Genomic DNA, 21354 nt, shown 5'->3' with positions numbered 1-21354 from the left:
GTGCACAGGTCACCATGGTTAACAGTACCGTAGCGCACGCGTGGAAGTTGCCAAGAGCGTGAGTCTTAAAGGTTCTCATCACAAGAGAGCAAAATTGGGAATTGTGTGAGGAGACGGGCGTTCACTAGACTTACTGAGACGATCCTCTCACGGTGTGAACGAACACCAGATCACGGTGTTGTGCACCTGAGACCAACAGGGTGTTGTATGTCAGTTATCTCTCACTTTAAAAATATGCTCTGTGCACCGTGAGTACATCTGTATTTAGCACTTGGCCGGTGGATGGATGAGATTATTCCTCAGTCGGTGTATTTTCCGCCTGTTATTCTTTTATTGCAAGACTTCTGTAGCATCATGTTACGACCTTTCCATCGGGGATGCCCTGCAGGTTCATTGCCGCTAGCAGCACCTGATGACTAGTAGGCTGACGGAAGTAAGATTGCTTTGGTAGTTCACAGCGGCTGAATAGCAGTGGTTTCTGACCATCCGACCTAATAATACTGCTGCATCCTGAGGAAGTATCACCTTCTGGGTACTTTTCTCTCTGGAGATGGACAGACAGACGCCTCGTTTCCTAAATCCAGGCAAACACGAGGGGGCGGGGGGTTTGGAACTGTAAGTGGGTGGATGGAACGTGGTGCCCAACAGTCTTGCTTGTTCGACCGGTTCCGGAAGTGTCTTAACATCAGGAGAGTCCGGGAAGTGAGACCTGGTGGAGCTGTTTCCTTGCTGAAAAGTGGGAAAGCAGTGGTGCTTGCTGTGAGGTCCTTCTCCTAAAAATGGATCTGGGGCTCCTCTCCGACAGCACGGTTTTCTGGTTCTTGTCCGGCACCGGACACCGTAGGTTCCGAGCAGCGCAGACCGTGGGGAAGCGTGGGCACCCCCCTCCCGGCCAGGCGTCCCAAGTGGATGCCACCGTCTGCTTGCTGCTGCAGCTGCTGTCCTCCCCTGACTTCCGCTTCCGAGTGTGAGGCCTCTGATGCGTTTCCGCAGGTTCAGATGCAGGGAGGGGGAAACCTGTGACTCAGGCTGCCCTCTGCGTAGTTAGAACTCCCTGGTGTCTTCCCAGGCCCGTGGCTGAGTGTTGGGGATGGAGCAGGAGCACAGGGCTGGTGGCTTCAGTCCCCTCGCAGAAGAGCACGTGCTCATCAGGACACACGTCATCCTCCGTCATCGTCATTGTCATTGTCATCTGGGGGGGGGGGGGGGGTTTGCTGAGTGCAAGGTCAGAAGGCAGGGCTGTGTGCCTGATGTGGAAGGACGGAGAAGGGACAGGGCCCGGCCTCGCTTCTCCTCCTCCCTGATGCTGGCGGTCGAGGGACAAGCAGGATTGGGAGGGCTTGTGTCAGGGGATCAGTGAGACACTCAGGATCCCCAGCGGCTGGGATTTGCCTGTTACATGCGGATTACTTTTTTATGACCAGCTTTGTGATGTTAAACAAACAAAAAAGGCTGCAAACCAGAAGGGTTGGGTTTGCTGGGACAGCCAGCCACACTGAGGCTCGTGAGCACCCGTGTCCTCCCCTCCCCCCAGCTTTTCAGTCTCTCTTCTGCCAAAGCTTTTGCCTGCAGTTCTCAGTGCTGCATAGAAACTGAAGGATAACAGGATGGGACGGTGTCCTCATGCTTTCTTGCACCTGCCCGTCCCTTTAAAACACCTGTTGGGCACCCAGCATGTGCCGCATGCCGCGTACTGACTCTTGCTTTCCCGGCAGCGTGCAGAGGCCGGGGCAGCCGCGGGTCCCACCCAGAGCCCTGTCCTCGCGCCCCCACCCCCGCTGCCCGGCCCAGACGGCCTCTGCGAGGGGCGGTGACGTCCTCAACGGGACGCACTCGTGCCAGGCTGCCTGGGCTTCAGCCCTGGCTCTGCCGTGCAGCTCTTTGTTGCGTCTGTGCCTCCGTTTCCTCATTTGTAAGATGGGGCTGGTGAGAGAACTTCTCCCTGAGGGCGCTGCAGAGACACAGGGAGGCTCGACCCCAGAGAGCAGCTGTGTCCCCCCTGAGCCTCCCTGAGTGGCCCGTGGTGACACGACCCCCGACGGCCGCCGCCCCGCGAGCTGAACCTGCTCTGCCCGCCCACTGTGCTCTTCCCCTCGGACCCCTGGGCCGAGAGGCCTCGCAGCCTCCGTCCTTGCGTGGTTCGATGATGCAGCGTCCTGGAGGCCCCAGGGTTGAAGGTGCAGCGTGAGGTGATCCAGTCCGTGTTTTCAAAAGAGCGCATGGCGATGTGTGTAGGTGCCCACGGGAGGCGAGAGTGGGGCTCCTGTGCCGGAGAGGATTAGAGAACTCGATACAGTTTCCGGAAAAGCGCTGCGGGACTTGGGGGTGTAGTGGATTTGAGGGGTTAGGGAAAAGAGGTCACGGCTGCCACCTAGGGCTTTGTCTCGAAGCATCTGGGAGACTGGCCTGGGGTGCAGTAAGGTCCTGAGTTCTCTTAGTGGCTGTCAGCTTGCAGGTGTCTGGGACGTCCAGCGGGGGCCTCCGGTGGGCCGGGGGTGTGTGTGAGTCTGATGCTCAGGAGGAGACTTTGGTGGCTTGTGTTTTTCTTTTTCTTTTTCTTTTTGTTTTTCTTTTGTTTTTTTCTTAGAGTGGATGTGTGCAAGTAGGGGAGGGTCAGAGAGAGAGAATCTTAAGCAGGTGCTCAGCACAGAGCCTGACGCAGGGCTTGTTCTCACAACTCTGAGGTCATGATCTGAACAGAAATTAAGGCTCACAGGCTCAACCAAGTGAACCACCGAGGCTCCAGCATTTGCTCGCTTTAAAGAGCGATTTCTGGGGGCGCCTGGGTGGCGCAGTCGGTTAAGCGTCCGACTTCAGCCAGGTCACGATCTCGCCGTCCGTGAGTTCGAGCCCCGCGTCAGGCTCTGGGCTGATGGCTCGGAGCCTGGAGCCTGTTTCCGATTCTGTGTCTCCCACTCTCTCTGCCCCTCCCCCGTTCATGCTCTGTCTCTCTCTGTCCCAAAAATAAAAAAAAAAAAAAAAAAAAGTTGAAAAAAAAAAAATTAAAAAAAAAAAAAAAAAAAAAGAGCGACTTCTGTGTCTGCTGCTTCAGAGAGGGACACCATTTGGGTGATGCGTTTTTGAAAGCATCACACGAATGACCAGGTGGAAACGTAGAGTGTCGTCCGTCGTTTATAAACTCGTGGTTTGTTGGGAACTGCCTACAAGGCACGGAAATGCCCTCTTTTCCGGGCCTCTTTGACGTGGTTTTAGTCACCGCACGTCATTACTTGTCTGAGTGCAAGTATTCCTCTTAGAGGCGCGAATGACTAGATCGGCTTTTTGTTAATGTTAATAAAAATGAGTTGTCCCTGCTTGTGGTCCCCATGCTCTTTGGACAGCCGTCCTTTGCAGCAGCCACCGTGTCCTAGATTGGCGTGCACTTGCACTTGCGGGAAGAGTTGGGAAGCTTTCTGGGGCTTTCTGTGCACTGGTTTCCTTCTTCGACGGGCACATGGACGCACTGAAGCAGCCCGCCCTCCCCAGGCCATTGAAATCTCCCGCTTACGTGCTGGGGAGTGAAGTGTCCTCAGTTTACGAGACAGACCAGAATTGATTTCTGTCTCATCTGTGTGAGGGTTGTGACGCCAGAGTCGTGCCCTCACTCGTTCTGAGGCACATAATTGGGTTTCGCTGTGGGCCGCACTCCTTCCTCCATACTCTTCGAGAATGACGAGGCCACTTGGGCCCGCTTCTCGCTCAGGAAGATCTTACCCAATTGCCACGTTTGAAAGTAAATTCAAGGTGAGGTGGGACCCAGCGCACATGGTGCTGGCTCCTCCCTGCTGCCGCCTCGTGGTGTCTCCGAGGACGAGGTGCGGGAGCCCGCCTCACAGCCCCGTCCACCTCCACCGTGTCACCTGCCTGACTTCCCTCACCTCCAGAGAGTAGCTGCTTGGCAGGGCTGCCGGGCAGACTCGGGGTCCGTTTGCACGGCCAGGTCTGGTACCATTTCTGTTGACTGGCACCTGACAGCCCCGTGCCCCTAGCACCCCACTCGTGCTGGCGTGGATGGAGATCAGAACTCTTTTCTTCTCCCGCTGAACGCCGAGTTTCTCGAGGGCAAGGCATCCGTGCCGACTCTTCAGTGCTTCCCAAGTGCCAAGCACAGAATAGAATTTCCTTAGTGGATTCGTTCTGGGTCCAGAGCAGAGCGGACCTCCTTGTCAGGGACTGGCTTGCTTTCAGGAAACTCGCAGGACGCTGTGTTGCTCATTTATAACGAGGAAAATGCCTTGCAAGTGGGTGCAGACAGTACCCAGGTCTCCTTGGCCAGTGTACTCGCTCCTGGGGGACAGTTGGACCTAATAGGCCATGAGAACGTTTGCAAAGCCTGAGTCAGAACAACTATTAAATGCTATCTTAGCCCATGATAAGAGTGGCCTTTTCAGCCCCTTGGCCCGTGGCCGGTGCTTAGGTGGGCATTCCCAAAGACGCGCTTCCCAGACCTCTCTCGACCAAGCACCCGAGGCTAACCGGTCGGTCATTTTCTGTGTGAACACCTGATGGCCTGTTTTACTTCTCTCGAGTTTAGATTATGTGATCTAAGTTACAGTCAGCTGTTGGCCCACCCTGGCTGCAGCCTCCACTCGGTCTGTGGGAGCCGCCCGTACATACGTCAGCTGGAGACTCTGACCGTGCTGTCCCCAGCCCTGCCCTCTCCTGAGCGCCAAATCTGTATCCAGCTGTCTGCTTGATGGTTCTGGTCCAAAGACTGAAGGATCACACACACGTCCCGAATTGGCGTGACTTTATTTTCACCACACCTGCCCCTTCTGCTTGTCCATCTGTCCCGTCCACAAACCTTGTCATGCTCGATTGCCTGTTTCCCTCCCGGCCCACCGAGGTCGTCCGAGCGTCCCAAAGGTGCCCCACCCTCTCCTTTAGCACCACCTCAGGGTCTGTGTCACTGGTGTTTCTGGGGTGGCCTGTTCCGGGAACCTGGCTGGTCTTTCTGCTTCTCACAGCCTCCCCCAAGCCTCCTGTGCCAGAGCTGAGCGAGCCTTTACAACGAAGGCCGTGTGCCATAGGTCATCGTCCAGCACCCGCTCCTCTGGTTCTCGGCACCTGTCCTCCGCCTGCCTGGGTCTCCCACGCTGCCGTCTTCACCCCGTAACCTCAGCCGCTGTGACTGTGTCTTACTCTTTGACCGCAGCTGTCACTGTCCCCTCGCTCTCTGCAGGTGCGGTAACCCTTTGAGCACACGGGGACCTTCAAGCCGCTGCAGGCAGGCTGTCACCTGTGTGTGTCACTCCCTGGCGGTCCACCTCCTAGCAGCCCCCGACGTGCTGAGGGGGGGACACGCTGAAGTCTGCGGCCCTTCACTCCCCTCCGCCCCCGCCCCGGCCTTCTCCGCCCGCTGGCTCTGCTTCCTGTCTGAGTGCCTTTCACGCGGCTTTCAGCTGGGCTCCTGCTCCCCTCTCAGACCCCCACCTGCCAGCCTGCTTCTCCCACAGGCTCACCGTCTCAGTTCGTGGGAACTCTTGTCTCTTAGTGCACCTTGTTGGTTCCGATTTTCGGGATAAATCTACTTCACCCCCTTCCTGCTGCCGCCCTTGTGTCCACTCTGCCAGCCTCTTGCCTAGATGGCTTGGAGCATCCTGCCTCGTCTCCCCTGCTTCTTCCTTCGTGCTGTTCACAGCACAGCAGCGCCTGCGTCAGATCACATCGGTCTGCTTGGCGCGTCCACGGACCCTGTCTGTCCCCACGGCGAAAGCCGAGCACTCGCCGTGGCGGTCTTCTCCTAGCCGTCGTCCTCAGACCTTACCGCGTATCCTTTGCCCACTGGCCTCCCCGGGCTTCCTCCGACACCACGGACGGTGGGCTTGCTGCCCGGAGGCCCTTCCTGCCACTGTCCAGCTGCTCATGGTGCATAAGTACAAGAGTGAGATGTGCGAGGTCTCAAAGGTCAGCTGTGGTCCCGCCACACAGAGAAGGGCGTATGTGGTCTGTCTTCTCTGTGCTGGTACGTGAGCGCCTGTGCTCACACATGACCGCGTCCCATCCCCAATGCTCCCCTTTAAAAGGCCTCTGTCCCGGACATACAGATCATTTCGCCGTATTATCTCGTGTAACACCGTGATACGGACTTTAACATCAGTAAATTAGTTCTGCACAATAGTCTTTTTTTTTTTTTTAATGTTTGTTTTTGAGAGAAGGGAGACAGAGCATGAGCAGGAGAGGCACAGAGAGAGAGTTCGAAGCAGGCTCCAGGCTCTGAGCCGTCAGCACAGAATTCGACACGGGGCTTAAACTTGCTGAGCACGAGATCTTGACCTGAGGTGAAGTTGGACACTTAACCAGCTGAGCCACCCAGGCGCCCCTGCACAACAGCCCTCAGGGCTGCATACAGTGTGGACAGACACGTGCAGACGCGTGTAACCCACCTGTTACTAGGCACACTTGCGCACCGAGCCTCCTTGTTGCTGAATCTTTGTGTAGTTCTTGGATCGTTTCTTAAGAGCCGTGCCTTGGAATTTTAATTTCTGGATCCGGAGTTGGGTGTCTTTTTTTAAGGTATTTGTGCTGCGAAATTGCCCTTCACCAGCCTTGTATCGACATACCCTCCTAACGGTGGGGCGTGTGAGTCCTTTATACCTAATCCTTGGCCAGCTTCCTTCCCTTCGTGTACGTAGATAGTATGCACCTATCCTGCCTAACTTTTTACCACATGTTCTAGTAAGCAAATTAGCGCTTTACAGATTTCTGTTGAAGAAATAAGACTTGGAACCCCCGAACCGTGTGCTTAAAAAGGGTTAGGATGCTATATCCTACACGACCTGTACTTTATTGCAGCTAGTTAAAAAAAAATGAAGCTTTGACAAGCGATGATGTCTCCTAGTAATGCGAACACGGGTGGTCGTGGGTGGTGGGAGGAAAGATCTGTGCTGTTAGCTCTTCCTGCTCTAAGCTGATTCTGGTAATTGTATCATACAGGCCAAAACACTAAGAAAACTGATCCAGCAGACATTTAGACAGTTCGCCAACCTGAACAGAGAAGAGAGCATTCTGAAATTCTTTGAGATCCTCTCCCCAGTGTACCGATTTGATAAAGAGTGCTTCAAGTGTGCCCTCGGTGTGAGTATGGGGACGCGGGGGGTGTGAGTGCGGGGCAGAGGATAGCGGACGAGGTGTGGGTTCTCCTGCTGTTTCTTATCCACGGGCATCTAAATTTCTGATTGAAATCTGAAATGTCACATTTTTTACACCACGAGAATATTTGTCATTTTCAGTGAGAAAAATGCAAAAAGAAAATATATCAATGTAAAAATGAAACCCTCTTTTTAAAAAGCGTGCCTGTGTTGGTAATTAGAATTTTTTATTCCAGCCCAGGGATTGGTTAACTGTTGTCTAGAGGCGAGTTTACTATTCAAATAATCTTTCCAAAGAAACCAGTAGCTTCCCCCGCATCTGACGCTGGGGTGGGGAAGTTACAGACGTTTTGTACTGCCTGGTTGGATAGACGAATCACAAGCTGAGGTGCTCCCCACAGCCCCCGCTTTGGTCCTTTTAATGTGTCCACAGCCTTTCATCTGAAATCTCTCTTTTTTCTTCTGGTAACCTTTGTCACCACCGGTTTCGCCTCCAAAAGTCAAGCTGGATTATTTCAGTGGAACTGGCGATCGGCCCAGAAGAAGGAATCAGTTACCTCACGGACAAGGGCTGCAGCGTAAGTCTGGGCTGGCGCGTCCTGGCATGCCATGTGCACGCACGCGCTGCTCGCGTGGGACCTCACTGAGCTCTCTGCTCCCACACCCCCAGAGGGGCCTCTGTCCTGAGTTCTGCCTCAGTGGTTAAGTATTCAGTAAGTGCTGCTGGGTCAGCCAGATACTCACAGACAAAAAGCAGTGAACTCTGACCCCTGTCGGCACACCATAGCAAAACCCATTCCGGATGGAGTATGGATCTACACGTGAAAGAGAAACGATAAAAATATCAGAAGAAAACATTGGGAATTTCTGTAAACCTGGGGTAGGCAGAGTTCCTTAGACAGGACTTAAAAAGTGCTAACTCTAAAAGACAATTTTCACAAAATAGACGTCGAAATCAAGAACTTCTTTTCATCAAAAGATAGTAGAAAGGCAAGCCAAACATTAGCGTTAATACATTTGGCCATGGACCCTTAAATCCAAGGGAATGGTTGACAGTAAATCATTAAGTAAAGGGCACATGACCCAAGAGGACACCCCCGTGGTCAGGGGATTAAATGGAAAGGTGTTGAGCCTTCTGGTCATCACGTCCATGCATGTGGGACCACAGGTCTCTTCTAGGGTGGCTCACATGAGGAAGAGCCATAATCACAAGTGTCGACAAAGTGTGGGCCCCTGGAGCTTTCCCACGCTGATAGCAATTGACGGATGGCAGGAGCACATTGGTGTGGCCCCTTCAGGATGGTCTGTGGCATTATCCGTTGGGGTTTTTTTAATGTTTATTTATTTTTGAGAGAGAGACAGACCCATAGAATTCAAAGCAGGCTCCAGACTCCGAGCTATCAGCACAGAGCCCGATGCAGGGTGAGAACCCACAAACTGTGAGATCACGACCTGAGCTGAAGTGAGACACTTAACTGAGCCATACATGTGCCCCAGCATTACCTGTTTTTATTACTCACGGATTGTTTTAGTTGTAGCCTTTAGATTTGACTGGTGGTCTCCTGTGTTTTCTTGACTATTTTCTTTGTCCTTTTTACATGTAAGTCTTCCTGTGGAATCCACGGGCGAGGTCACAGGTGGGGCCCCTAGTGTGGTCAAGGGGGCAGGCTGTGGAGGACATGGCCACGGTCCCCACGTTGACTCGCTCTCACGCCAGCCTCGTGGCTTTGGGGTCCTGCGCCATCGACTTGTGTCTCCTTGGTAGTAAAATGGCCATAATCATTTCAACCGCATGATAGGGTCAGCAAGAGAATTAAATACTTACATGGATTTGGAGTGTTTAGGTCATGGCCTCGTACCGCGAAATCCCTTAGAAATTTGGGTGTCGTCACTGGTAGGTGGCTGGTTATTGCTGGCCCTGGTGCAGGCAGCAGCTGGCGGTGTCCTTGCGGTTTATCGGGTCGTGTCATCTGGTACCTCTTGCAGTGCCCCCCGGGCACCTCCGTCCCGCACCACTGGTCAGTCGTCTCCTTCTGGATTGACTCCACACGGTTCCAGGTGCCCCAGCCCAGGGTTTCCTTTTTCCCCCACATCTTCTCTGTGTGTCACTCCTCGTTTGTACATTTGTCTGGCTCTTCCTGGTTACTTAGTCTTTCAAAACCAAATCTATAAAATTCACAGAAAGTGCTGTTGGGATTCCAGCTTGTATGTTAATTTTGTGAAATTTTGTGGAAGTAGATATTTTTTGATACGAATTTTCTGTCCAAGAATATGGCATGTCTTTGTATCTGGTCAGGATTGCTTTATATCCTTCAGGAGGATTTTGTAGTCTTTTTCACATGCGTCTTTCCTGCTAAACCAGTTCATGAGTATTTTACTGGTTTTGGCCTATTCTTGAATGGGTTTTTATGGACTATTTCTAATTCAAAATGCATACTGCAAGCATAGCCGAATATGCTCGATTGTTGTTTATGATGATGCTGTATTCAACAAGCTTATCATTCATTTACTAAGTCATTTTCATTAGAATCTTACCCTCTGTAGGTATATAATCATCTGATTGGCAAAACAAGAATTTTTCTCCCTTCTTCCCTAGTCTGTACAGTTTTTTCCTTTCCTTGTATTCCAAGGCTCCTTCAAGGTCATGTTTAATGATGGGTGGCAGAAGAGATCCCCGGGTCATTCTGGATTGTATCAATTGAAAGTGTGTCTTTATTTGGGGTAATGCTTGTTGTTAGGTTTCAGTAATGCGTGTCTTTGGTGTTCTTGTTTATTTATGTATTTAAATTATGCCCTTTTGTGCTTAGAATTTTTATCAGGAGGGCTGCTATATGTAATTAAAGGTCTTTTCAGCCCTTACTGATATGATCTTGGTTTTTCTCCCTTAATTTATTGTTTTATATTGTATTGATGGTGTGTCGGTATTGAGCTGTTAAGTGACTCCTACTTGGTTGTGCTGTATTGTTGTTTTGAAATCTTGATTTATTATATTTGCTGATATGTGGAATTTTTGCAACTATTCATAAGTGAGATTAATGAAAATTTTCCTTGTTTTGAATGTTTATTTTTGAGAGAGAGAGAGAGCGAGCATGAGTAGAGGCGGGGCAGAGAGTGAGGGGGACACAGCGTCTGAAGCAGACTCCAGGCTCTGAGCCATCAGCACAGAGCCTGACACAGGGCTCGAGCTCAGGAACTAGGAACAGTGAGATCGTGACCTGAGCTGAAGTTGGATGCTTAAATGACTGAGCCACCCAGGCACCCCCATTCTAATCTTTTTTATATTAGCTTTATAAGGGCATGATGTTAAAAATTACACTAAGTTCATCAGGTAAATTGGGGTCTTTCTATGATTTTATGGCCTGAAGTATTTTAAGCCAGAATTGGAATTGCGATTTTGTACAGGTGAGGTAGGTTTGGTCTGTGTGACCCCTGCCATCCTCCCGGGGACAGGTGTGTGAGTGCCTCTCTGGCTCCTTCTACACCAGCACAGCTGGTCAGGTTGTGCACTTCTGGCGTTGGCTTTGGTAACTTACATTTTGTTAGTATGTGCTCTGCTTCCCCACAGGTTCAGGCAGTTGCCATGGAGCTGTGCCTCGTGACTTCCAGTAACTTCAGGCCTGTGTCTGGTCTCACGCCCAAGCTGTCTGCGGAGGCTGGCCCTTGGGGCCTGTGGAGGGCTCGTCTGTTGTAGGTGTCTTTCCAGGACAGGCTCAGAGATCAGGGTCTCAGCATTTCGATTCATTTTCAGTAATGGCAGCGTTTACCTTTAGGCAGATCCCCTTTCCTGGTCTTGTTTGATTGTTTTTATCGTTTTTTTCCTGCTGTTCCCTTTGGATATTTCTCTAAAACTTATTCTCACTTCCTTTTTCCGATACCGCTTTTACTGTCTGACCAGGTTTGGTGTGTGATCGTCTTCCTTTGCAGTTTGAACTTTCAGTTTTGTTTCTCTTACTGTAGCATTATTTAAGGGGATGGTAGTTTTCAAGTAGCTCAGGGGGTTTGGGTCTCACTTTTATTATTTCTAATGCTCCTGGCTGACGAGCAGAGCACATGTTGTTTACATGCTAGTTATTTTGAATGTGTTCCAGTCTTCACTATAACCGGGCACGTGGTTGATTTTTATAAATGTTCTACGGAAGAAACATACATTTTCTCTTTGGTGCTACAAGGATCAGTGTGCTCAGAAGTGTGAGTGACTGGTTACATAAAGAAGGAGGAGTGGGCCGGGGCAGTCAGGATAGAGCCCCGCGAGTTCCTGTGGAAGCTGCCGTGCTGCGTTTCCACCTGCCACACTGCCCTCCCCCGTCCCGTGCCTTCCACGGTGAGCCCCACGCTTCTGGAAGGCCGCCTCTGGCCGTGTAACGGCCCCTCTGTCTCCTCTGCTCTCGCTCCTGCACCAGTAAATGCCTCCGGTGTCTGGGCCGTTCTTGTTAGCGTAGAAAATGTGTAGTTTCTCTCTTCCTGAAACCCAGATCCCTTGCCCTCTCCCTCCCAGGCACCTCACGTGTTTCCTCTTTCCTTTATTGCAAAAGTTCTTGGCGCGTGTGGCCGTCGAGAGCCTGGCGATGCGTGGCTGCCCCGGGCCGGGCTGGCCTGAGCACGTCGCCTGTCTTGGGCCCGCTGCACTCGGGCTGCCCTGCCTCCCCTGCCGCCCCAGCACCCGCCCAGCCGCCTCGGCCGGGGGCGCCAGTGACCCTCGTGCAGCTAAGCCCCCTCCGTCCTTCTGAGTCCTCATCTACTTCACTGGACTCCTGGGTCACCGCGTTCTCCGGCACCATTCGATACAAGTATGATACCAGCAGCAGATAGAATTTTAAGTGTTGTAGTAACCACATCTTAAAAGGTAAAAAGGAATCGTGTCTTACCCCAGTATATCCAAGACACCATCATTTCAAGGGATCACCCATATAAAAGTTCTGGAGATGTCTTCTCGGCTTTTTATCATGCTGAGTCTTTGAAGTCGGCACGCTTCCCGCACTCCCGTCGCGCCTCTGTTTGGACGAGCCGCACACCGCCAGGTGCTCCCCAGCCGCGTGTGGCTTCCCGCTACCGTACGGGACGGGGCGGCTCCTGGTCTCCTCTGCACCCCCTTTCCCTCCCTTTGGGCTGCCGGTGACTCCTGCTGGGCCTCGTCTGAATGGCGGATCGGCCGGCTTGCACGTGTGTCTGTGTGGCCGCTCGGAGCCGGCGCCCAGCGCAGAGTGAGGTCCGCACGGTCCCGCCTTCACGGAGCCCAAGTGCCATTCTCGTTCCCAGCGAGACTCGTTCCGAGACCCTCGCCTTTCCCCCTGCCCCTCGCCCCCAAACAGACGCGGTAGTTTTGTGCGGTGCCCTCGGTTGCTTTGTTGTGGTCCTTCTCACAGTTGTGACCAGATGCTGACTCGGGCGATGGCTTATGCCCGGAGTCACGTCAGCCTTGTTCGCTGCTGTACTCCTGGTGCCTGGAACGGAGCCCCGCACCCCGTAAGTCTTCCGAGTCCGTTCCTTCACCCCCTCACACACCAAGCGCGGCCCTCCTTCCCTGCGGTGCAGCGGCGGGCGGGACGGGCCTCCGCCCCTCTGTCACCCTCACGGGCCGTTCAGTCCGGCTGTGGGATCGGATAGGAGAAAGAAGACCAGCAACGAAAAAACAAACATAATCCGATTGTGAAAGAGGTGGCGTGAGCGTGTGTGTGTCCGGTTGAGAGAGGGCGGTCAGCGTCGGCCCCTCCCCACCCTGCCTCCTTGACAACAGATCTTGCTTAGGAGCCTCTTCTAACCTGAAGTAAACCGCGGAGCGTGCTGCACACATGTAACCTCAACCACTCTCCTTCAGTGTGTCGGCGCGCAGCCAAACGATTGGCAGACGTAACAGAATATTCCGATACTTAGTAATGAACGTTTTCATCTGAGGGAGGGTGACCAGAAGCCCTCCCTTACAAGTAGTACAGGAGAGCGATGAGGGAGTTTTGTGGCCGACCCTGGGGGATAATGTCAGAATGAGGGAGGAAAACAGTAGGTTAACAAGAAAAGGAATCTAATTTTCATGACTTAAATTTCTCATTGTGCTTTAGAGAAAACTTTTTCATTATGAGTATTTTTATGTAATCACTTAGTGAAACTAGTTGAGATGTCCCTCGTTTCATGTGTCAGCACCAGCTTAATGACATTGGATTCCTGCTCTGTTGGAAGGAGCCTCATCTCCTCCTTTACGGATGTGTGTGTGCGGGGCCAGCAGGTCAGATACCAAACAAAATTTCTCCCCATAATGTCATTTTCCCAAATGGTGAGCACTCATAATACAGTTCCAAAGATAGCAAAGTACAGTATTTTCTAAATTACACATAAATTGTATTCCTAGAAAATTCACTGTGGAGCATACTTTGTGTTTTAAAATAGACTTGGGTTCAGGGTGCCTGGGTGGCTCAGTCGATTAAGCAGCCGACTGTTGATTTCAGCTCAGGTTGTGATCTCACGGTCCGTGAGATCAAGCCTCACGTCGGGCTCTGTGCTGACGGTGCAGAGCCTGCTTGGGATTCTCCGCCTGCCTCTCTGTCTCTCTCTCTCTCTCTCAAAATAAATAAACATTAAACAATTTTTTTTTAATAGACTTGGGTTCTAGAGTCCGATTTTTCACCAACATGAACATGCCACCAGGACACTTGAAAGCCATTAAGGACACAGGACAGTCTTCATCGTGAGGGAATTTCCTATGCATTGTGTGACGTCCCACAGCCCCAGTCCCCATTTGTAGCCCGCATTCTTAGCCAACCAAAACCAACTCTCTGGGACACGGTTCTGCCCCAGTAAGACTAGAGTGCGGCCAGTGACGGTGAGCTCATGATGAGAAATTAGGTCCAAGAGGCAGGCGGAGGGCAGACCGGGTGGGCGTCCGCTTCCTTTTGCTGGCGTTGTACCTGTCTGAGCAGGGGACCGTCAGGCCTGACTTACACTTCGAAGTACCTCCCTGGCTTCCGGGTGGGGTGGTCCGTGAGGGGACAGGCACAGACCAGGGGAACAGCCGTGGGGCTGATGCTCTAAGCACGATACCGAACGGTGACTGCACTAGAGTGGCAGCCGGGAGGGTGGAAGGAAAACGCGGGGGCTCCAGGCGTGGAGCTCGGCCGGGTGTGGGTGAGGGAAGGAGGAGCCAGTGAGGAGCTGCAGGAGGAGCCTGCTTGTTGGCTCTGGAGCAGGGTTGAGCGGTGATGCTTGTTGCCATGCTGGGGAGGACTGGAGGAGAAGCAGGTGTTGAGCACGGATCCCGTGGCCGTGCTGTTCACAGTCGGTCCCCTGCATCCGTGTGGGGGTGCGAGGCGGCCAGACACGCGTCCCGGTTCGGGGCTGGAGGTGGTACTCGCACCACGGGGCCGGCTGGGGCTGCTGGGGCGCCACAGCCCCGGGGCCCTTGATGGTTTACAGAAGGAGCAGAGGAGAAGCGGGAGGACCTGGGGAAGGCCGAGGAGGGAGGCGGGGTCCCCCGAGGGCAGGCGGCAGGAGGCTGGGAGAAGAGAGCTGCCCGCTGCCCTGCTCGAGGCCTGGAATGGGAGACCAGGAGGGCCGCCCCGGCCCGGTCCGTCGGGAGGCCTCACGGAGCACACCCCGGCCTTCACAGCAATGCCGTGAAGATGTTCTGCTGTGAAGGGAGCTCGCTCCAAGTCACTGCTGGGCCATAATCCCAACTCAGTCCCAGGGGCAGAATTTGGGCCAAGGGGGGCGCTTGGTGGCAGGGGCCAATCCCCACGCACTCCAAGAGAAGGAGGCTGGAATCAGGCTAGTTGCTGTAAATGAATGTGCAGGGATCGTCACGGCAACGTGGGCATTGTCAAGAAATGCTAGAAGCGGCAGACGGGCATTTGTTTTGTCTTAAGAAGAAAAGGGTTTGTTCTGTTTGGAAAAATGAAGTCGCTTTGGGCTCGTCTTCCTGGGAAGGGTCTTTGGATCCCTGCCATGTGTCTAGCACCATTACAGTCAGAGACTTGTAGCTGAGGGTGCGCCTGGGGGGGGAGGGGGTGCACAGGCCCCTCCCTCTCTGGGAAGGGAAGGGAGTTTCACACGTGGTTCCCCCACCCTACACCTCTACACCTGGGCCGGCGAGTGAGTCAAGTCAGGGACTTTCTCCTTCCTTCTCTGGTAGCTGTGATTCAGTCTCCCAGCTCTGGGAGAGGGAGCGCTCCTGGTCGGCGTTCGGGAGCACGGGGCACAGGCACATCCCTCACCTTGAGGTGCAAAGACGGTTCCCAGAGGTTCTAGGACTGCTCGGGAGGAGAAAACCCCACTGGGGGCCGCATGCACGAGCGGCCTCTCCCCAGACGCAGTCTTCGGGAGGAGGTCCCAGGGAGAGTGGGATGGGGTGGGGACCGTGACAGTGTCACAGAACACCTGCCAGCAGTCCTTACCTGGGGTCCAAAGTGTTTGCCTTTTCTCCCAAGCCCACACATCTGGCCGACTTCAATCAAGTGCAGACCATTCAGTATTCCAACAGCGAAGACAAGGACAGGAAAGGAACGCTGCAGCTGAAAATCGCGGGCGCCCCCGAGGTAAGGGCAGAGTTCTTGCGGACCGCCAGACTCCCAGCTTTCTCCTGTGTGGGGGGTGTTCCTTCCCAAGTAGTGACGAGGACGGCAGGTGACAGCTGGCAGAGTCAGGAGCAGCGTTGTCGGGATGGCTGAAGGTTACCGTGAACAACCAAGGAAATCGGCTTCTTAGGATTACATACAAATACCTTGGTCAAGCGGCGTCATTTCCCAGACCGTGTATGTGACGCTCTCTGCCGGGGTCACCGAGACCGCGCAGCAGCCGCTCTCCTGCCAGGGGCGGGGGTTGGGGGGGACCCCACTGCCCTGACGCTTAGCCCAGAAGCCAGGAGCGACCCGGGTCGTTCTCAGACCTTAGCGAGAGAAGCGGTTTGGGATACTTTGTCCCCGTTTCCACGGCTGAGGAAGCCGAGCACGGGCGGCGGAGCTGGGGTTCGTCCCGGAGCCCCTGGTCTTAGCCCGCGTGCCGCGTGGCGCAGTGGAGACGGGTGTCGTTCGGCAAACGCGGCATCAGGTGGCCCCCGGACGAGCGACAACGCTCGCGTATGAAGGAGTCTGGGCGACCGTTGGCACAGGCAGCTGTGCTTGTGCACACAGCCCGGCCTGGACCTGTGTCGTCTGCTCCGTGCGGCTCCCGGGCCCCTTGGGCGGCGGCAGCCTTTTCTCACACGGGTTTCTTGGCCATGCTCCTCGCTTGTGCTTCCTGCCTGGGATCGGTGGCATTTCTGGGGCTCTAGGAAATGCCTTTATTCTCAGACATAAACCGATGAGACCCTAAGATCTCGAGGCTTTATTACAGATTGAAGTTTCCTGACGGTAGCTCGGTAGTGTCATTTGTCGGCACTGTTTTCAGACCTCCCCCCACCCCCACCCACCCCATGACATTCAGCTGAGCGTAGGGAAGGTCTGCGGCCCCCGGGGCAGCTGGTGACAAATGCCCGGGTCAGGGCATCCTCCGAGCTCTGACCGTCTCCTGGACGATCTTTAATGGCAGGTCTTCAGGAGGTTTGGCAAAACTGCAGGTTTGGTACTGAAAAGAGTGATTTCTAACCTCAGGCAGAATGTGCTGTGCGTGCTAGAAATAGCGACATTTTTCTAGTTTTCATAAGTATTAGAAAAGTTATGATGGATAATTGATAACAATCGACTCCACGTTAGTTTAGTTCCTAAAATAAGCTGTACTTGAAATACGCGGATTCTCCAAATCCTTCCCTTCGTTACACTGCGCCAGAGGGGCCAGACATTCTGAGGGAAATTTTTTTTTTTTTTGCCTCCTTTAGTTCTAGAAAGTGAATCTCAGTTTAAGTGATTTTTCTCTTTTTGTCTGGGTGGCCTTCCGTCACATATTCTAGGAATAACGTCCCTAAATATCAAACTTCCTTTTTCACGCCAACCTTACGACAGATCTGTGCTGCTGTCACTCTTCTCTGTTTCCAAGCGCATCTAGGGGTGTGATGTCATAGCACAGCTGCCCCTTTGGTTACTGGGAAGAACAATAACCCCTCTTTCCTGGTCTTTTCCCCTTTGAGCCTCTGACAGTGACAGCACCGTCCCTGACCATCGCCGAGAATATGGCTGACCTGATAGATGGGTACTGCCGGCTGGTGAACGGAGCCACGCAGTCCTTTATCATCAGGCCCCAGAAAGGTGAGGTCCCGCTTCCGCTTGAGCGTCCCCTGAGCTGCTGGCAGGCTCACCCCAGCAGCCTGCGCTCCTCCTCGTGGATCGGCCTGTGCGTGTGGCGAGAACACGGGGACTCAGCCCAGCGAATCGTATGCCGCTTTTTCTGGGGAAGGAGGGCGACGCACAGCCTGGGTTTGGACGGAGCTCCGGGGAGACAGCGTTGGCGTTCAGGCTGTTGGGTGCGAGCAACACACTGGAGCGCTTTCTAGGCCGCCGTCGGCGTAAAGACACTTGTAGGATCGTGTTCCGGGTCTGTTTGCTTCCAGGGATCCTTTGTCACGCGTGTCAAATAAAGCATCTTTCCCGTTTTTTCTCATAGAGCTCAAAAGCTTAGAGAAAAGAACAAAATCCATTCTCAGTCATGATGTATAAAGTCGATGATTGGAATGAATAACTGGCCCGGAAACAAGGCTCTCTCACCTCAAAAGCGATGTGGGGTTTTTACAAGGCAGTGATAATGGCCGTTTGAGAAGATTTGGATTTCTGAAATAATCAAACGAAATGTTCCCAGCAGGATAATAGCGTAGTGGTAGCAAGACAAATTTGGGCTGTAGAATTCTATCAACTTGTGGGTTCGAATCACGAGTCCTCTGTGCTGCCGTCTGTAAATTGCCTAACCTCTCTGTGCCTCGGTGCTCTTGCTGTAAAATACAAGACACAGAGTGGCACCTGTCTTTTATGGTTTAGGGAGGATTAATGACCTCATAAAAGGCTGGGAGCCGTGTCCACCACATACTGTGGCACGTAAGTCTTAGGATCGTTCCCATCACACTGCTAGCTGCAGTGGGACCCTGACACATTGTGGGAACCTTGACTTTGACCGTCCTCACGGCGTGGTAGGTGGGTCCACAGTGGTGCCCACAGAGCAGCCAGCACTGTGGCAGGTGGCGCGGGGCCCTTGCAGCTCTCACCTCCCTGACCAGGATGGTCACAGAGAAGGAGTCCCGCAGGGCTGCGTGCCCTGCACGGGGGGGAGACAGGAAAGCACCAGGAGGGCAGATGGGGAAGGTCCGAACTCCCGTCGAGCCGCAGCAGAAAGCCCAGCCCGCCCGGCAGCCGAGTACCCCGTGTTGACAGCAGTTAGAGGGAGCAGTGGGGGCATGTGAGGCAGGGGAATCATTGGAACCTTTGTGTAAAAGTTAGTGTCCTCATGTGCTCTGGAAACAATAGCGAAAGCCACAGCCAGGAAGCCACAGCCAGAAAGCCACAGCCAGAAAGCCGGTAAGGACACAGCTAATCAGCAAAAATGTTTGTGACACCATGATCAGACCAAGAAAACCTAGTCATTGTTCTTTTTTCTGAAATATAGTATATGTTCATAGTAGCTTTCTTTGTATGAAATACAGTTGCTTTTAGGAATGTCTAAAGGCCACTGTTTGTCAGAACTCGTGCAGACACAGACTCTTGGCTTCACATTTCGTGCTTTATTTAAGCAGGGATATATGTACCTTGCAAATATGATTTAAATGTTTTAGGGAAATTCCTTTCCGTGAAATTAGTATTTTATGAAAGTATTCAGTGTGACATATTGCCTGTCTCCTTTTTAGCGAATAATTTAAAAAATTTTATGCTGATTTCCCTAATATTCTTTATCAGTTTGTCGGTACACATAGAAATAACATTCAGACGTTAAGTATTAAATAAGCTGGCCATTCCATGTTTGAAACGTCAGCATCTTCCTGTGTTGGTGTTTCATTGGCTTTTTTTTCTCCTTGGGGTAAACGTTTTGATATCAGATCTTGTGAGCTGTGATGCATTAAGTTCCTCATGTGTATGACAAGAGCATAAGTGAAAATATTTTTCATAAAAACCTAGTAGGACACTGGCTGTTAGCAATTTTATGTTGTCTTTACAGAGTGAGATGTTAGACTTAGTAACTTACTCACCTGATTCTCAATCCCAGCATATTCATTTATTACACAGCTGTTTTATAATAGATGCCTAAAGTGAAGATACATTGCCTAACAGAAATAACTGTAAATCAAACATTTAAAAAATTTTTTTTTAATGTTTATTCATTTTTTGAGAGACAGAGAGAGACAGAGAGTGAGTGGGGGAGGAGCAGAGAGAAAGAGGGACGGACACTCAACCGACTAAGCCCCGTGAGCGCCCCAAAAGAAACATTTCTAAAGCTGCGATATGGGGAGGAAGATGTCTGTGACACAGACACCAGAGCATTAAAATCTCTTCTTTCTCACACGTTCTCCCAGCTCACGAAGACAAGCCAGCATGGAAATAGGCTCTTCACAGAAGGGGGACACACAAATGTCCAGTAAGCACTGGACACAAACGAGCCAGATCGCATTTTGTGTTACTAGTTTGGTAAAGTGAGGCATCGCGGAAGATGTGCCCTTGCACTTTGTTGGCCAGCTGTTGGGGCTCGTTGTCCACCTCCTGGAAATCCTCCTGCAAAGTTAGACACGGGATGTTCCCTCTGCGCTGTTCGTAATCACTCAAAACCGGAAACAGCGTGAGCGTCCACACTGTGGGAATTAACCGCTGGATGAGGGAGCACACGCCCCCGATGCAGCTCCGTAGCTGCAAACAGTGATGAGATGGTGCTGATTTTGTGCTAAAAGCCTACAGCACGCGAGTGAGTGTGCGAGTGTGTGTGTGTGTGTGTGTAGTGAAACCTTTGTGTGTTTACTTACAAGAATAAAGGAGTCCGGATATCTGGACGAGCTAAGTGACCGACTGTGGACAGTCAGCACTCCCGGGGAGGGGGCAGGGGCAGGTGTGTGTGAAGCAAAGGGGGTGGGGCTACTGCCTTTCCACGTTACGTACCTTTATGATTTAGATTTGCTACGGTGTGTCTGTACTGTTTAACTTTAAAAAACAGCTAAAAACTTTTATTCGAGAATTAAAAGTCACATGTAGGTTCATAGGAAGATCCATCCTTCTTCCTAAAGAATTTATTCAGACAAATAACATACCCCCCCCACCCCCACGAACGACTCGAGAAGTCCTACGTGTGCGTTCAGCTTTGTGAATTTAAAGGAATGTCCGAAATTAACCCCTGGAACCGGGTGTTTCGGGCGGTGAGTTCTGAGTGTTGAGAATGCTGCCGCCGATGTTGTGTGTTGCCGCTTTTCTCAGAGGTCTGTTACTTTCAGATCATTTCCTTCCGGAAAGTGCTCTGTTAAGACCCTCCACTCGTCAGTCGGCTCATTTACAGCCTGCCTTCTGCTCCTGCCCGCCTGCTTAGGAAGCGTCTGTGTGCCACGTGTTTATTAACTGGTCTCTTTCTCTCTCCAAGGAAGCAGGCGTTCCAACAGGGGGTGCAGACGGCTAGAGGCCACGCTGACGAGTCACTTGGAAGGCCGTTATTAACGGGCGGTGGTGGATGTGGGCGACATGCGCTGGTAGCAGCCACGGGTGTTCTGATAGGAAGTTCCAGGAAGTCCACTTGGGCCTCCATGCTGTAACTTGGTTACGTTGCTTGAAACTTGAGGCCAGGAAGTCGGAGTGAGGAAGCTTGCGTGGAATCGCCGTAGCGCCCCGGGCGCCACGCAGAAGCCGCGTGCGCTCTGTGTCACTCATGCCACACAAGCGTCCGTGCGAGTTGGTCTGGTTTCTGTTTTCTCGGTAAATAGACAGTTGTTCAGGAAGAGTCACTCGGGGCCCGAGGCTGATTCAGTTCTTGGTTAACCGAGTGGTGGTCCGAGAGCCGTCTGAGCACAGGGTACCCTGCTGAGTGTCCCGAGACACCCGTGGGCAGGTTCGGTGTAACCTTCAAGCGGTTCTGATACGTGGGAAGTGCCCTGTAATGAGGCCAAAGCCCCAGCACGGCCGCCCGAAGCCGCCTGGGGTGTTGCAGGAAGGGCTCCTTTGAGCTCAGATCGCACTCGGGTTGAGCTTTAAGAAATTGAGGAATTTGGTGTTTCTACCAAATGAGGAATTCTTGGTATCTCTACCAAGAAGGAAGAGCTTCTTCCGAGGGTTGGAGTGTGTGAAGGCAGCACGCTGTGTTCAGGGAGATACGATATGCAGCCACAGAGAGCAGGGAACAGCGGAGAATGGAACAGGAGAGGCGGGCGACGGAGCTGCTGGGGCTGGCTTGTAGG

At 52.6% G+C, this 21354-nt stretch overlaps 1 protein-coding gene across 16 annotated transcripts in view; it reads left to right on the top strand.

The window, feature by feature from the left end:
* PTK2 (protein tyrosine kinase 2) overlaps positions 1–21354 on the top strand; it is a 257923-nt gene that overhangs the window by 143687 nt on the left and 92882 nt on the right. For all 16 annotated transcript variants that reach the window (XM_078441853.2, XM_078441844.2, XM_078441846.2 and 13 more), the window contains 4 exons: positions 6937–7077; positions 7592–7669; positions 15503–15610; positions 17137–17254. In XM_078441853.2, coding sequence (XP_078297979.1) covers positions 6937–7077; positions 7592–7669; positions 15503–15610; positions 17137–17254 — 445 coding nt within the window. The remainder of the gene's footprint in view (positions 1–6936; positions 7078–7591; positions 7670–15502; positions 15611–17136; positions 17255–21354) is intronic.

Source organism: Panthera onca, chromosome F2 (assembly GCF_046562875.1).
Source record: "Panthera onca isolate mPanOnc1 chromosome F2, mPanOnc1 haplotype 2, whole genome shotgun sequence".
NCBI classification, from domain to species: Eukaryota; Metazoa; Chordata; class Mammalia; order Carnivora; family Felidae; genus Panthera; species Panthera onca.
The sequence above is the reverse complement of the archived record's forward strand: the minus strand, read 5'-3'. Positions and strand labels throughout refer to the sequence as shown.